General features: G+C 40.4%; 1 protein-coding gene across 6 annotated transcripts in view; it reads right to left on the bottom strand.

Moving 5' to 3' along the window:
* The window catches only part of FAT1 (FAT atypical cadherin 1), a 127,292-nt gene that overhangs the window by 21,450 nt on the left and 90,603 nt on the right, over window positions 1–15,239 (bottom strand). For all 6 annotated transcript variants that reach the window (XR_003238052.2, XM_026018303.2, XM_026018304.2 and 3 more), the window contains exons 9-14: window positions 15,012–15,222; window positions 6,086–10,153; window positions 5,339–5,535; window positions 2,672–2,825; window positions 1,583–1,825; window positions 350–739 (exon numbers count right to left, since the gene is read on the bottom strand). Coding sequence is in view for 5 of the 6 variants with exons in the window: in XM_026018303.2 (XP_025874088.2) it covers window positions 350–739; window positions 1,583–1,825; window positions 2,672–2,825; window positions 5,339–5,535; window positions 6,086–10,153; window positions 15,012–15,222 (5,263 nt within the window). In the remaining variant the exon portion in view is untranslated. The remainder of the gene's footprint in view (window positions 1–349; window positions 740–1,582; window positions 1,826–2,671; window positions 2,826–5,338; window positions 5,536–6,085; window positions 10,154–15,011; window positions 15,223–15,239) is intronic.

Genomic DNA, 15,239 nt, shown 5'->3' with positions numbered 1-15,239 from the left:
GAAGCTACTGTTTGGCTTAAGAAGCTACCTTCACATGGCTTCAATATGGGAGAGAACAAGGGGCCACTACACAAGATCCTCTACAATCTTCTATTCTTTATCTTTACTAATTTACTACATCTGACATCTTGACTGAATTACTCGTGTGTGATACTTTAATTTTCCACTTAAAAGTTCTAAACCACTTTGAATCCCACTTAAACCATCAACACAAAGAAAACCTGAGTTTTATCTTTTTAGGGTATCTAACTGCTGATTTATGTCTGCCGCTTTGTATCACGTAGAGTGCTGAGCCATCCAGCCTTTGGAGCAGAATAAAGGGCTTCCTCTCATTTACAGGGTAGGTTACCTGTTTTAGAATCTATGCTGAATTTTCCATGTTCATTTCCACTTATTATCGAGTAGGTGATTTCTGCATTTGCTTCAATATCCCGACTGGCTGCGTACACTTGAAGAACTTCTGTTCCGATGAGAATGTCCTCAGAAACGGTGGCACCATATTCACGGTATTCAAACACGGGTGGGTTGTCGTTGATATCCAAAACTGACACAACAAGAGTGCCAGTTGCTGTCAACCTCCTTGGGAGACCTTGATCTACAGCTTTCAAAGTAAGGGTGTACACTGCCTGCAGTTCTCTATCCAAGGGCTTTTCTAACTGAATGATTCCAGATAGTTCATTAATGGAGAATTGCCCATCAGCAGAGTTAATCAGTGAGTAGGAGATCTTCCGATTCAGTCCTGGTAACACATGACAGACATCACATCAGATTGTTTGATTTCAAGGAATTTAAACAATTAAAAAAAAAAAAAAAAACATGTAGTGTGTTTTAAAAGGGAAAATGCTAACACATGTTCCTAGACATTCTTAGGACTATGATCTTTAAAAAGCAAACGTTTCCATTAAAAATTGACTAATTTAAATATAACTTCATCATTATCTGGCTTTTTAAGACTGTGTTCTACAGGAATGTCTGCTATAATACCCAGCAGCTCTTTTACAAGAAAGTCTATTATTTAGCATCAGTGTCAAAGATCTGAGAAGTAACATTTTTGTTAGTGCTCTAATTCTTCCGTACTAGTAGGACTTAAGAAATTATTTTTATTCTCTGCTACAGAAATGTTAGAAACATGTATCCTAGAGCATTATATTCTCCATAAAAATTGCGAAAGGTCTGTAAAACTCTAATAATGTAACATCACTTCTGTTCTATTTCCACATTAAAATTTCTACATCACTAAATCGTTTATTCACAAAATAACACTTCACTTAATTAATTCAAATGGATATGAAAATCAATTAATAGAGTCACTAACCATAATTTTAGGGATACCACAGATGTCTTAAAATTTTAAGTACATCGGGCACAATTTTGAAACTTCAGATATTCATTAAAAATGTAGACTTTTTTAATGAATTCATGATTCTAAAGAGTTCATTCTACTTTTAATGCTGAGGAATTAAATAATACAAGTTATTCAATATGCCTAACCTAAGATAAGCTAAAGAGACTGAACTTGAGATGTATTTTGGCCCAGAGGTCCCTATGATCTTAGAGCATGGCTTAAAGGCAAGAGCATCACCTAGACACCCTGCGTCAGCGTCTGTGGCCTGCACTCTGGTCAGCGGCGTCCCGGGCTCTGTGTTCTCGAACACGGTGATGGCGTACAGGTCGGCGGAGAATTCAGGGGCATTATCATTCACGTCTTCTACCGTGAGCATGATATTTGCTTCACAGAATCTGCCCCCTCCATCTGTGGCCCTGACGAGAAGGTTATACACTTCTTGCTCCTCACGATCAAGAGGGGCTAATGTTTTCAGTTCACCTAAGAACAAACCAAAAATAAATGGATTTACCTGAAATTTAAGATGTGAACTGCAAATGCACCTCCTGTGTCTTCTCCTTTCCTCTTACAGTGACAGAATTTTGAAGGCACCGTTTTATCAGTGACAGGAGTAAACAGCTGCAGGAACCCAGAGAGATCCAGGTTTCCAGACCCTGCTGGGTGCTGGCTCTTCACATCATAAAGACTTTGAGGCTAGGACCTCTCAGGTTATATATAATGTCAAAGAAACACACACACACTCCGAAAAAGCGCTACCTAACTTGCCAAATTTAAAACATTTTTAAATTGACTCATAGCCTCATATGTTCACAATTAGTTCTGGGGGTGGAGCTGCGAAAAAACTGTTACTTGGACTCCCGACTTTAACAAGACACCAAATTGTAAGAGGGAAAGCAATCTTAAAGATTTAAATACAAATAGAATACCATTAATAAAATACCATTAATCATTTTAGAGTATGCTAAATTACTAATGCATGCCCATGAATTCAAGAAAACAAACTATATACAAAATGGATGAAGCAGAAAGTTTGAGATATTCTTAGAAATTTCTGAATTACTTTTAAAAAAAGAAGTTGATATTAATCTAAATTTTAAATCCTTGGTTCAAGTGGGTGATACTGTTAATTTAATTTTTTTTGTCTCACCCCACATTTTACACACAAAGCTGCTGTGTAGATTTCTAAAAGATGCCAATTTTGTAATATCAGAGTAAATTTTACAGGAACAAAATGTAATTTCAAATTTCACACGTGACCTAAAACCACCCACATATATGAGATGACTTTGTTGAAACAGTTAATTTTGCCCCAAGTCCCATCTTTACCTGTGTCTGGATTTAGTTTGAATTTTTCTGCACCTGGACCAAACAATGTGTAAGTAATTTCTGCGTTGGAGCGGATGTCTGCATCTGTAGCGGACACCTGCATGATCAGCTTCCCAGGAAAGGCATCTTCTGGAATCGTGTCTGAGTATAAAGTCTACAAAGATTTTAAGCAATATTGTAAACATAAGACATTAAGTTAAGGTTAAAATGACTTGCCAAGGGAGTAAGAGGAAAAAAAAATCATTTAACTTCTGTCATAGAAAACATGGGAAATGACAAAATTTAAAATCCACAGAGCTGTTTCTCTTATGTTAAACACATTTAAAACAAAAATATAAGAAATGAAATAGATTTATAAGAAATATGATTTTATAAGAAAACGGGTTTTTCTTAAACACATTTAAAACAAAAAGGAGTCATGAAACAGGTAACAACTCCTCTGTATCCCTGGAACAGTCTAACTTGACATTTAACTAGAGAATTCTGAATACTTGAGTATCTGAGTTGGTTTCATGTTTACCTTAAATTCTTGTAAGTAGTATTCCATAGTTAACCAAAAATTAGGAGAGTAAATGCCTGTTACATCATGTCTACTTCATTTCGATACAGGAAATTTATTATTTGCAATCTTTCCTAACACATGACCAGATAATTGCAGTTGAGAGATCTTCATGTCACGGGAGAAATCAAAGAATCCCCAAAGGCCCCCCGGGGTGGGGGCAAGTGATGCTGGGACCAGGGCTCTTCTGCTACCCTTCCCTCCCCATCTGACCGAACTCAAACATAATAAATGGCTATTTCCAGTTCCAACTAATTAGAAATTCATGCCATAAACCAAAACATAAGACAAACAGGTTAAGATTTTGTTAACTTTTTAACATGAGCTCAAATTTGAGGTAAACTACATTTTATGGCTCATGAAACAGGATATTTTGCAATACCAATGATTTCAAATGATCTAATGTTCTACTTTTATTATTCCCAAAGATGACAAGGCATCATATCCAAGTAATATGCCAAGTGTTAAAAACACACACACACATTTATTTTCTCTAAGACACACACAGCCAGCATCCTCCCCCCTCCCCCCCCCACCCACACGAAATACTACTGCCAAAAAAGTCTCCATGTGGGTTGGAGTGAACACCTCATCCCTCTGGAGCTCCCCCTTCCCTCCTGATTGTGCTGTATCCCCGGAGCACGGCTCTGTCCCCTCCACAGCTGCGACTCTGCCCCCATCCTCCCCACCTTTTTTAAGGCCATTTAATGCCTCACTCTCCCCAGCCCTCCCCTCATCTTCCACCCTTCTTTCCTTGGAATCTCCTCTTCCTTTGGGGGCCAAAGCTATATACTTATGAACACACACCCTCCCCAAAGTCAGGCAACCATCTACATCAGGATCCCGAGCCCACTGCCTCCAAAGCCCATCTTGAGCCTCCAAGTTCTGTTCCACATCTCCATCATCCGCTTAGCAGCCACACCTGTACTTGCTGTCCCGCCTCCTAAAACTACCCCCACCCCTCATGGAGGAAAGGAAATACCCCTATGTACACTCTTTGTCCCTTTTTGTTATTAGCCTCTCACGCAGACTCCACTGTCAGGGATCCATGCAAACTGCCGGTTTATGGATCTGTCCCTAATCTCCACCTGCATCCCTGCTGTCTCTACAAGTCTACAAAACCTGGAATGTCCCATTACCTTATAATTAAGGAGTCTGAGAGGAACACAACATGCCTCCTCTCAAACCAACTCCACCCCAGGCTTGTATCTTTGGTCTTTCTCCCTCACTCCTGGAGGAAATAGCAGAGGCAATCCTGATCTGACATGCGTGCCATTCTGTCACATGCAGGCAGCACCAAGGGATCAGCTTGTCCTCTGCTCTGTCTTCTGTCCCTACTCCTTTTGCACCGCTGCCTGCCTTACTACCCCCTGCTCTCACTCGTGCTAGCCCTTATGCACACGACACCACCAAACTCCTCTTCTGTAAGGAACTCTTTGTTCCTGTCATCTCCACCTTTCAAATACAAAAGGATTCGAGTCTCTATTATCTCTAGGATCGAGTCCCTATTATCTGTAGGATCAAGTCCCAGTTCCTCTGCTTATCTAACCACTACCTCCCAAAGGCTGCACTGCTCCTCACACACTGGCTGCAGGGCACAGCTGCTTCAGTGCTCACCTTGCAGCCTTGGATGGGAAGAGCTCCTCTTTCGGGTATTTGTTCTCATGTTAAGTGGGATCCACAGCTACAGAAGCACATTCATTAACCTCTTAGTTTCTCTGGCATGTAGAAGGGCAAGGGCCCCCAAAACCAGCTTGTTAAAGCAAAAGGAGCTTTGTATATGATCTACTAATCGGGTGTTTCCTCCAAATAATCTCATCCCCCAATAAAGGGAATGAAAACTTCACGGAACAATTTAAGAGTTAAACACAACTGGAACCCTGTCCAACATTTACAGTATGTTTGAGATTTTTAAACTACTTAGCATTCCCCAAAATAGTTCCAGAGCTAATCCAACTCTTGACCCACTGAACACTCCTCTGCCTCAACAATAAGAGGTTTAAAATGTGAAATGTGTCCGAATTATACCTAGAAGCACATGACAGTCCTACTTAAACGGGTTAGGAAATAAATTCAAATTCATAATATATAAAGACAGAAGAGCCTACCTTTTCACAAATTGGACTGTTGTCATTTGCATCAAGAACTTTCACTTCAACTATGGCTTTTGATGAGAAGGTCCCATCAGTTGCTGTGATAGTCAGAAGATAATTGTCCCTTTTTTCCCTGTCTAGAGGTTTCTTCACATAGACCTTCCATTCATTCTGTACATTTTCAATAGCAAACTGGCCCAAAGGATCTCCTCCTATTAATAAACCAATGGAGGAGGAGGACAAATTTGTTGAAATAAGGAAAGATCTAAGTAACTGCAGAAATAAGCTGCACAAAATATATATAATGTTATGGTTTAAAAGAATTAATGGTTTTTAAAACAATTATTACATTTAAATTTGGTATACTGCCTTTCCCACTTACCATCCGCACCCCAAAATCAAGGCATTAAAATGTATATTGAAACAAAGCAATAAGCTAAATAAAATGTAAAGCCTACTAAACAATACTTTAGCCTATATTAGCCTATATTGAAACTATAGTTAACTATATTTATCATATGCAAAGTATAAAGTTCCGCAGAAGGAATCATAAAAATAAAAAACAGTCAACTGAGAAACAACTGTTAGGTTTCCTCAAAGAACTTGAAATGTAGCTTAATTGATGTTACTTCTACTTATGTTAGACATAATTTTACTAAAATCATCCCCTTAACTCCCAATGTACCTAAAACATGTATTTCAAAATTTATGCTCTAGTACAATGTATTTTTTAACTTTAACCATTTCATTTAAATGTCTTACCTGTTATGTAATAAGCAACTTGTCTGTTAATTTCTTCAGAATCAGCGTCCGTGGTGCTTAAGATGGCAATGACACCGCCTGGTGGATCATCTTCACTCACAGTCCCTTTATAAATCTCTGCTGTGAACCGTGGGGGGCTGTCGTTGACGTCAGTGACAGTAACATCCACAATGGCCGTGGAAGATAGCTGAACCTTTTCACCATGATCTGATGCAACCACTTGGATCTGGTAACGGTCTCGCTCTTCATGGTCAAGTTCCTTCAGGGTTGAAATCCAGCCCGTCTCCATGTTAATGGCAAAAGATTCGATGACTTCAACACTTTGTGACTGGTCTAGACTGTACATGACTTGGCCATTGGTTCCTGAATCTAGATCAGAGGCCCTGATCTGGATGACCCTACTCCCTGCTGGCAGGTTTTCAACAATAAATGCCTCATATGGGTTAGACTCTAAGACAGGACTGTTATCATTTGCATCTTTCACTTGGATACTAACGTCCACAGAGGCCACCACTTCATAGTCCTCATGAGTGCACCTGGCAAGTATGGAAAACTGGTACCACTTAGTTGTCTCATGATCAAGACTCTTCTCCAGTTTCAGTCTGCCACTCTGTCTGTCGATCACAAAGAACTCATCCCTATTACTCTCAGGGGTATTCCCTTTGATTAGGCTGTAAAGAACAGTCCCGCTATGTTCTGCTCGGATGAGATCGATCTCTGTTCCGATGGGCATGTCTTCTGAAACTGTATAGGTATAAAATGGCTCCGAAAATTTTGGAAGTTGTATTTCTGGTGGAAGTATTTTAACATAGACGGGCACAACAGATTCTTTTGATGGAGACCCGCTATCCACAGCTCTCACAAAGAAAGTAAAGAACTCATTTTCTAAGCCAATTAAGCTTTCTTTTGTAGTAATTATGCCAGACAGTTTGTTAATTTCCAAATTCTCTTTGACACTTTCAGAATCTGCTTCGATGGCATAGGTGACATCAGCATTGGACCCTTCATCAGCATCACTTGCAAGGACTTTAATGACTGATGTCCCTTTGGGAGCATTGGATCCAATGTCCACTTCATACTTGGTTGCTCGAAACTGGGGTGCATTGTCATTGTCATCTGTGAGGATGACATTAATAGTGCAGAAGGCGACTTTTCCTCCAGCATCCTTAGCCATTAAACGAATCGAGATTACTTTCTCTGCTGGGGTTTCTCGATCAAGTTTCTCCAAAGTAAATATCTGTCCTCTCTCATTGGTGTAAAATCTGTCTTTGGCAAAGTCATTTACAATATGGTAAGTAATGTGACCGTAAATACCAGAATCCCCATCAGTTGCTTTAACCTCAATCACCAGGGTGTGTAAGGGAGCATTTTCAGCTAATTCCACTTCATATTCGCTCTGAAGAAAAACAGGACTGTGCAGATTGCCTCCAATTACAGTTATATGAACCTGAGCTGAACTCCTAAAAACTCCATCAGACACAGAAACGTTAAGACTATAAAATGGCTTCAAGGTGTGCCGGCGCAGGTTTGAAAGTGTGATAATCCCCGTTTCACTGTCAATGACAAAATTCTTATGATCATTGCCAGACAGAATGGAATAGTCCAACTTGTCTATGTCGGAACTGTCTGCATCATAGGCTTTTACACAAGTCACGAAATGCCCATGGATGGCATGCTCACTAATTTTGGCTTCATAAATCTGCTGGTCAAACAGGGGCGGGTTATCGTTGAGGTCCGTGATATCCACCGTGACGATCACATCACTGCTCAGAGGGGGCATGCCACCATCCACAGCCCTTACAAAAATCTTGTGCTGCTGGAACTGCTCATAATCCAAAGCTCTGACTAGTGAAATGAGGCCAGTGCTGCTGTCTATGTGAAAGAGATCATGACTCTTGCTATGATTCCCAAACATATGGTATGAAATTCCTCTATTGGGCTCTGAATCAGAATCTGTTGCCCTAACTTGAATGACAGACGTGCCAATGACAGATGCCTCAGACAGGGTCGTGGTGTAAGACTGCTGAACAAAGACAGGAGGGTTATCGTTGATGTCTTCCACGATTATGTCAACAAACACTTCAGCATGAGCACCAGTCAGGGAGTCGGTTGCTCGTATGCTTAGTTTATATGCTGGGTGGGACTCAAAGTCCAGAGGAGCTATGACATTTATAACTCCCGTGTTGAAGTTAATAGTAAACTGGCTGAAGGGATCTCCATCTGTGATGCTGTAGAACACTTTCAACCCTTCTGGGCTGTTGGCTTGTATATGGACAACCGGACTGTGCATCTGGATATTCTCTGGAACCTCTGCACTGTAGAAAGGTTTTTCAAACACAGGCATGGCTTTATTCATAACAGTGATGGGAACTATAACTTCAGCTGAAAAAGCTGGATTTCCTCCATCTTTTGCAACCACTGTGATGAGATATTCTTTATTTAAGGTGTCAGGTTCAAATTGCTTTTTCAATGAAATTTCACCTGAGGATCCAATTTGAAAATGTTCATGATGTTCCTTAAGGTAGTAATGTACTTCTCCATTTCTGCCACTGTCTCGGTCCACGGCGGTCACATGGCGAATAACATGGCCCACCACGGTGTCCACTTTAACAACAGCATAGTAAGGAAGGTTGACAAACACCGGTGCATTGTCGTTTTGGTCTTCTATGATGACCTTGACGACCACGTGGGCCACCACCGAAGGCTTCTGCTCTTGGGTCACTTCTACGACTACATCAAATGCCTCCTGCTGCTCACGATCGAATGGTATGCCAGTGGTTGACAGGACTCCTGAAGTCCGGCTTATTTTAAATCTGCGATCTGGGTTGAGGATCTGAAAAAACAAAGGCTCGTTGATTGGGTTCCCAATGGCAGTAATGACAGCTAATGTTCTGGCTTCGGTGGAATTCTCTTTCACTACTGCAGAGTAGACATCCTGGGTAAACTTCAGCTGACTTTCTTTGCTTTCTTTCACATTAATTTTCACAGAGGTGAAGCTTACAAATCTGCCATCAGACACTCTCACAGTGAACTCGTAGCGGCTTCTTAACTGAGTTGTGTTCTGTACAGTTATAGTTCCGGTCCGGTAGTCCATAAAAAACTTCTCCCCAATGTTGCCTTCGGTGATAGAGTACATTAACTGTGAGAAGGCACTCGAGTCAGCATCTGTAGCATTTACTGTGATGACCTTCACTCCTCTGTATGTTGGCAACAAGAGAGATGCTTCATATAATGATTTGGAGAACACAGGAGGGCAATCATTGATGTCAATTACACGGATAGTCACATTAGCAGCGTACTCAGCAAATAAACGTGGTGTCCCCATGTCATGCACTTGTACAGTAAAGTGAAAAGTACTTGTTTCTTCATAGTCCAAACTGAGGACTGTATGAATAGCACCGGTGCTGGAATCAATAGCAAAATATTTGTGTATAGATGGTTCTACAATGTGATAAACAAGCAAAGCATTTGATTCTTTGTCAGCATCAGTTGCTCGAATCACTAATGGGGCATTCTTGTCTGTTAGGACCACACTGTTGATTGAAGCTGATTCGCTAATGAGTCCTACATATTCTGACTGCATAAACACTGGCAAGTTGTCATTTTCATCTTGCAGATGCACTAGAACAGTTGTGTTAGTAGACAAACCAGCCATGTTAGTTCCTTGGATAATCAATGTGTAAATGGGCAAAGTTTCAAAATCCAGGGCTTTCTGAGTGATGATACTTCCAGAATGTGGATTGATATCAAAAACTTCAGCTACATTTCCATCTTTTATCTCATACACCACTGATGACTGACTGTGGGCTGTCACCATTCCAACAAAACTCCCAATGCCGATAGTTTCACTGATTTCCACAGAATATTCTTTTGATGTAAACTTAGGAGAGGCATTGTCTGCGATCGTAACAGAGACATGCACAGACGCTATTTCACTCATTGGTGGATTGCCTTGATCGGTAGCTTTTACCATTAAGTCATACTCCACTTGGCTATTTCGATCTAATTCTCTGGCAGTTTTTATAGAGCCCAGGATGGGATCGATTGTGAAAGAATTTCCAATATTTCCTAGGAGGAGGGGGAAGATAAAAACATGTTAGAGGAAAATACAAGGACCAATACAAGTCATAGTTGGAGATGCAGAAACAAAGCTATCTTTAGAAGTGATATTCTATAATTAAACAGAAATCCAGGGGTTATCAACATTTGAGTGGAACTTGTTTCATTTACAGCCTCCTTAAATGTGGCAGACTTTTCAGTTTTGTTCATAAATTATGAAAAGCAAGAAATAGAAGATAGATTACTCTACACCAAAAGCCGAACTCACTCACTATTGGCTGAACCAGGATGTGATGTGGAAAGAAAGCATGGTTATCCTTTTGTAAGGCCATTAATAATTTTCCAACAGTCCCTCAAAAACTTGGGAATATACTTCTAGTTTCAGCCTTTATCACCTGCAAGTTCTCATGGTTCTTATTCATTATGAAAGGGAAGATGTCAATTCACTAAGAAAATTTAACAAGCTTCAAGAGTGTTGTCCCTTATTTCAAATGTTCAGGGAATGAAGAATGAGCTTGTGTACAATCTGCCACCCTATGTAGGTTTCAAAGATTTCAGTACTATTCCCTTCCCTTCTTAATCTTTTTTAGGTCAATCTACCCTCTATGTCAGTGGTTCTCAACTGGAGGTGATCTTATCTAGATGAATATGCAACAACATCTAGACACATTTTTGGTTATCACTACCTAGGTAGGGTGTGGTACTAACGCCCGGCTGGGTAGAGACCAGAAATTGCTGCTAAACTCCCTACAATGTACCGGACAGCCCCCACAACAAAGGGTTTTTTGCTTCAAAGTGTCAACAGTGCTGAGACAGAGAAACTCTACTCTAGAATAGACTGTTTTACTTGTTCTCTCTGGACCTTTCCAGCTATACTGAATAGGTGTATTTAGCTTCAAATGCAAAATAGTCCTGGTTTTGTATCATCATGGAAATCTTTCTAAAGACATCAGCAGTTCACTCGAGTTTAGGAGTTTACCATCTTTTCGGATGGCATGCGGCAGTGTTGGGAGGGTCTTCAGGTTCGATCCATCTACCCACCCACACTTCATCCCCTGTCTCACAATAGTCCAGAATCCAATCTCCTAGTCACAGAACTGAATTTATTTTCCCCAAATGAACAATTACATTTCCCCAAAAGAAAGTTGACTTGCCACTTAACTGCTTTTTCAAGTTCTGTTTTCCTGTAGGCTTGCAACTGCATGGGGCATGTCATAGGCCAGAATGACTTATTGTGATTTGCAAACCAGGAGATTGATCAAGCACTCCTTTCTCTACACCATTACTAGTAAAAACACCTCTTCTATAGCCTTCATTTCCTTCTTTTAATACATTTTCCAACAATCCATGATACAATTTTTTTTCTGAGGCCAGATCCAGTCTGGCTTTCATTAAGCCTGCCTGGCTCTGTGTCTAGGCCCCACGGACTTGCGTCATTATCTGCAACAAGGCAGAGGCCCAGGCTTTCTCCAGGCCCTGAAGCTCTGAGCTGAACTCTTGCACACAAACAGCATAATACTGCCTCTACCACGCCTCACAGACACTAATTTCTGCTTGTCTGCATTTATGAGTCAACAGTCCCAGATCCTCTCATTGTGCTTGAGTCAGTCATCAGAACTCCAAGGACCTCTCTCCTACCTGGGCATCACCCCATTTTTCAAAACCATGACTGGTCACCTGACTGATAGGGAGACCATGAAAACCTGTGGACAATGCTCTTCATCCCCCACCCCTTGGGCTTTCCTAGGTCTGTACTAATGAAGCAGTTGACCTACCATATTGTACGTTCAATCATCTATACCCCTTTCTCTTATTTTTATAGTGAAATTAAGCTTCAAACAACACAAGGCCCTACACAGCGGAATGAATAGATTTTATCTGCACTGAAGCAAGCTGGAGGGGTTCGAACCCGCTACTTTCCACACAACATACTGCCTGCCCTCCAGCCATGCTGGCTCCTCACTCCTCAACCAGATATGTTCTCATCTTAAGATGACTGTGTTTGCTGGGTCCTCTCTGGAACGGTTTTCCCCAGCTATTCTCATTGCCCATTCATTTATTCATTCATTCATTCATTCATTCATTCATTCATTCATGTTTTACTCAAATGCTCCTTTGCTTAGAGAAAGTGATGGTGAGCTCTTCCTTTATCTTCCCAATTAGAATGGCTATTTCTGTTCCCTTACCCTGTTTTATCCTTCACAGCACACATTGCAATGTTCTTATCTGTTCTCCCACTAAAACGTAAGCCCCATTTAAGCATGGCTTGTTTTATTCATCACCTTATCACCTGTACTTAGAAAAATGCCTGACACATAGGAGACACTCCGTATATATTTGCTGAGTGACACAACTTGTACACATGTATCGAAAGATAACAAGGCACTATATTTCTATCTTTATTTGGGTTTCTTTTTCTGCATTTTATGTCTATCACTACCGACAACCACTTGTTTGATTAAGCTCTACCTTTGAAAGTGTTAACAAAAGAAAATATGTACTAATAGTTATTTCTGATAAATTTTTGCCTGATGTCAAATTCAAAAACATTCTTACCTGGAATATCTTAACAAGAAGGTTAAACAGGAACCCAGGCAACCAATTAACACATGGCTCCTACATACATAGATGCTGGGGCAGAAATCATGAGCTTGGTGGATGGGAAAGCAACACGTTTATGTGGAAGCACACTAGTGGCTGAGTGTGCTCAACTGCTGAGTGGCTTCAACATGCCCCTGTCTGATGTAGCAACAGGTCCATTCATCAACTACTGAAATACACATACACTATTTGTGAGGGAATGAACAGGGCAGTGGTAGAGTACCAGGTTGGGGGTTTAGTCATTCACGTTAGCTGGAGATACTGGTGGTTTCTAAATAGCCTTAGATTGTTCTATTTGAAGAAAGCAATTATCCAAAGATGTGAATCTGTGCTCATCAGCTATGACTGTATTACACACACATACCCCAAAGGACATGTCACGAAGCTGTGAGCAGAAATCTATTTCTTCCCACTGTGCACATGCTGTGGCCGCTCAGTAAAGTGCTGACCACCTGACAGTTGGCCCCCTGAAGTGGGAAACCTAAGGTTTCAATTGCAATTATATTTAACCTAAGTGTGGGGAAGAAAATCAATTCTACTCAGTAAGTGTATGTATGGAGTGTCTTCTATTTCGAGGCATTATAACAGTTTTGAAGTTATAATAACTTTAAAAAAAAAAAAAGAAAGAAAAGAAAAGAAAACCCCATCAGTCCAGAGTATGGCCCTGACTGTCTCTAAATACAGAAGTCAATTGTTAGGGAAAATCTCCTTTAATTAATTCTTTTCCCATAGAGACTCCCAATCAGACCAAACCTTTTTTGCTTAATAGATTGCTGCTAATTAAACATGCAGTGTTACAGCCTGAATTTATAACTAGTTTTCGGAACTTTATTAAATGTAATCTGACACAAAGGAGAAGCAGGTGAATATAAGGAACTTAAATGAAAGGAAAAATGACTATTTTACATTTGCTACTATTCCAACAGATTCATACACATACACAGACACACGCTCCTGCATTTTAATGGTAGCTGTTGCCCATAAAGTAATTCTTCAGCACACTTTTTACATTACCAAATCTATAAAGATTATCTTCTTAGAAGTCCGAATTCTATATCGAAATAGGCCCTTGGTATTATCTATTCTTTGAGTGGAGATATAGTGCCATTCTTGGAATACCCAATTACTAATCCCATCAGTCATTACAAGCATTTCAAGAATGCACATGCCTTCAGTCAGGCACCAACAATCATATTTTAACCACCCAGTTGTTGAAAATTATGTGAAAGCTAAGGGAAAAGTTTAACATTTTCTCCTACACAAACCCAGGCGGTTTGTCTATGAGAAAATTATTTTACTGAAGTGCTCAGGCATGCACAAATGGAATGCACTGTTTTTTTAACAGCTAAATTTCTGAACCAGTGGAAAAACCTTCATCTTTGTTCAAGGCGCTAACTCTACTACAGTTTAATCCTAAACTACAGGCAGTATGTAAGATCTTCTTATTTGTGGGTAATGGACTAAATTTGGTTGTTTTCAGGGAAACAAATGAAGCTTCAAATGTATTAAGAAATAAAAATAGTTTGATCACATAATACACATCGATTAAGTGGCTTTTTTAAAAAATAACTCTCCATGTGCTCAGCTTTGCTACAACTCTTTCTTGGTGACCCTCCTTGTCACCACCAGCAAGACTCTGGGTCTCCTGCCCTATCATACCTAGAAGGAATGTCCAAGGCCCTCCTTGCCCAACTCCAGCAGGCTCCTGAGCTTTCCAACATCTCTAGTCCAAATCGCAACCCTGGGGCCTGCTGCAACAACCAAACTCCACAAATGGAAACTCAACTGTTAAAGATACATGGGGGTGAAAGGGGCAGAAAAGCTAACCCTGGGACAGAAGAGGGCACGACACCCAGCACTCTGTCATGGAACTTCCTATTGAGCCCAAGAAAAAATACTGACTACAAGATAAATAATTAAGGCAGTGGTTTCCTAAGAGTGGTTCATAGTTAACAAATACTATGAAGGAAAATTCTGTATGGTTAAAACACTGCGGAGACACTGAATTGGACCAAATACAGCACTGAGGAACTTCTCAGAGTCTTGAACAATGCTAATAATGTCTTTTTTATTGAAACTTAGGACTCTCTTTGCTTTCTAGTGAATTAAAAGCTAAAAAGAGCCTTCTTTCTCCTAATATGAAAAAATGGTAGCTAAAGATTAAGCAATTTTTACAGTGACACAAAGAAATGTTTCTACACATAGATCTAATTTTAGAAAAATGTACTTTTTAAAGTTAGCCTACTGAGAAGGGCTCCAAAAATACCTGATTCAATTGAATACAGCACTTCTGCATTCTTCCCCTTGTCCTTGTCCAGAGCTGTAACCTGCAACACCACTGAGCCAACTGCCGCTGATTCATAAACCCGCCCTTCGTAGGAGGAACTCGTGAACCAGGGGGCATGGTCATTGGTGTCACTGACGTTAACAACAATCCGGGCAAAGTTGCGCTTTACGGGGACATCTTGATCCCGCACCTGAAAGAATCAGTAGG

This window comes from Vulpes vulpes, chromosome 7 (assembly GCF_048418805.1).
Source record: "Vulpes vulpes isolate BD-2025 chromosome 7, VulVul3, whole genome shotgun sequence".
Taxonomy (NCBI): Eukaryota; Metazoa; Chordata; class Mammalia; order Carnivora; family Canidae; genus Vulpes; species Vulpes vulpes.
Note: the sequence above shows the minus strand (reverse complement) of the source record. Positions and strands in the feature narration are given on the sequence as shown.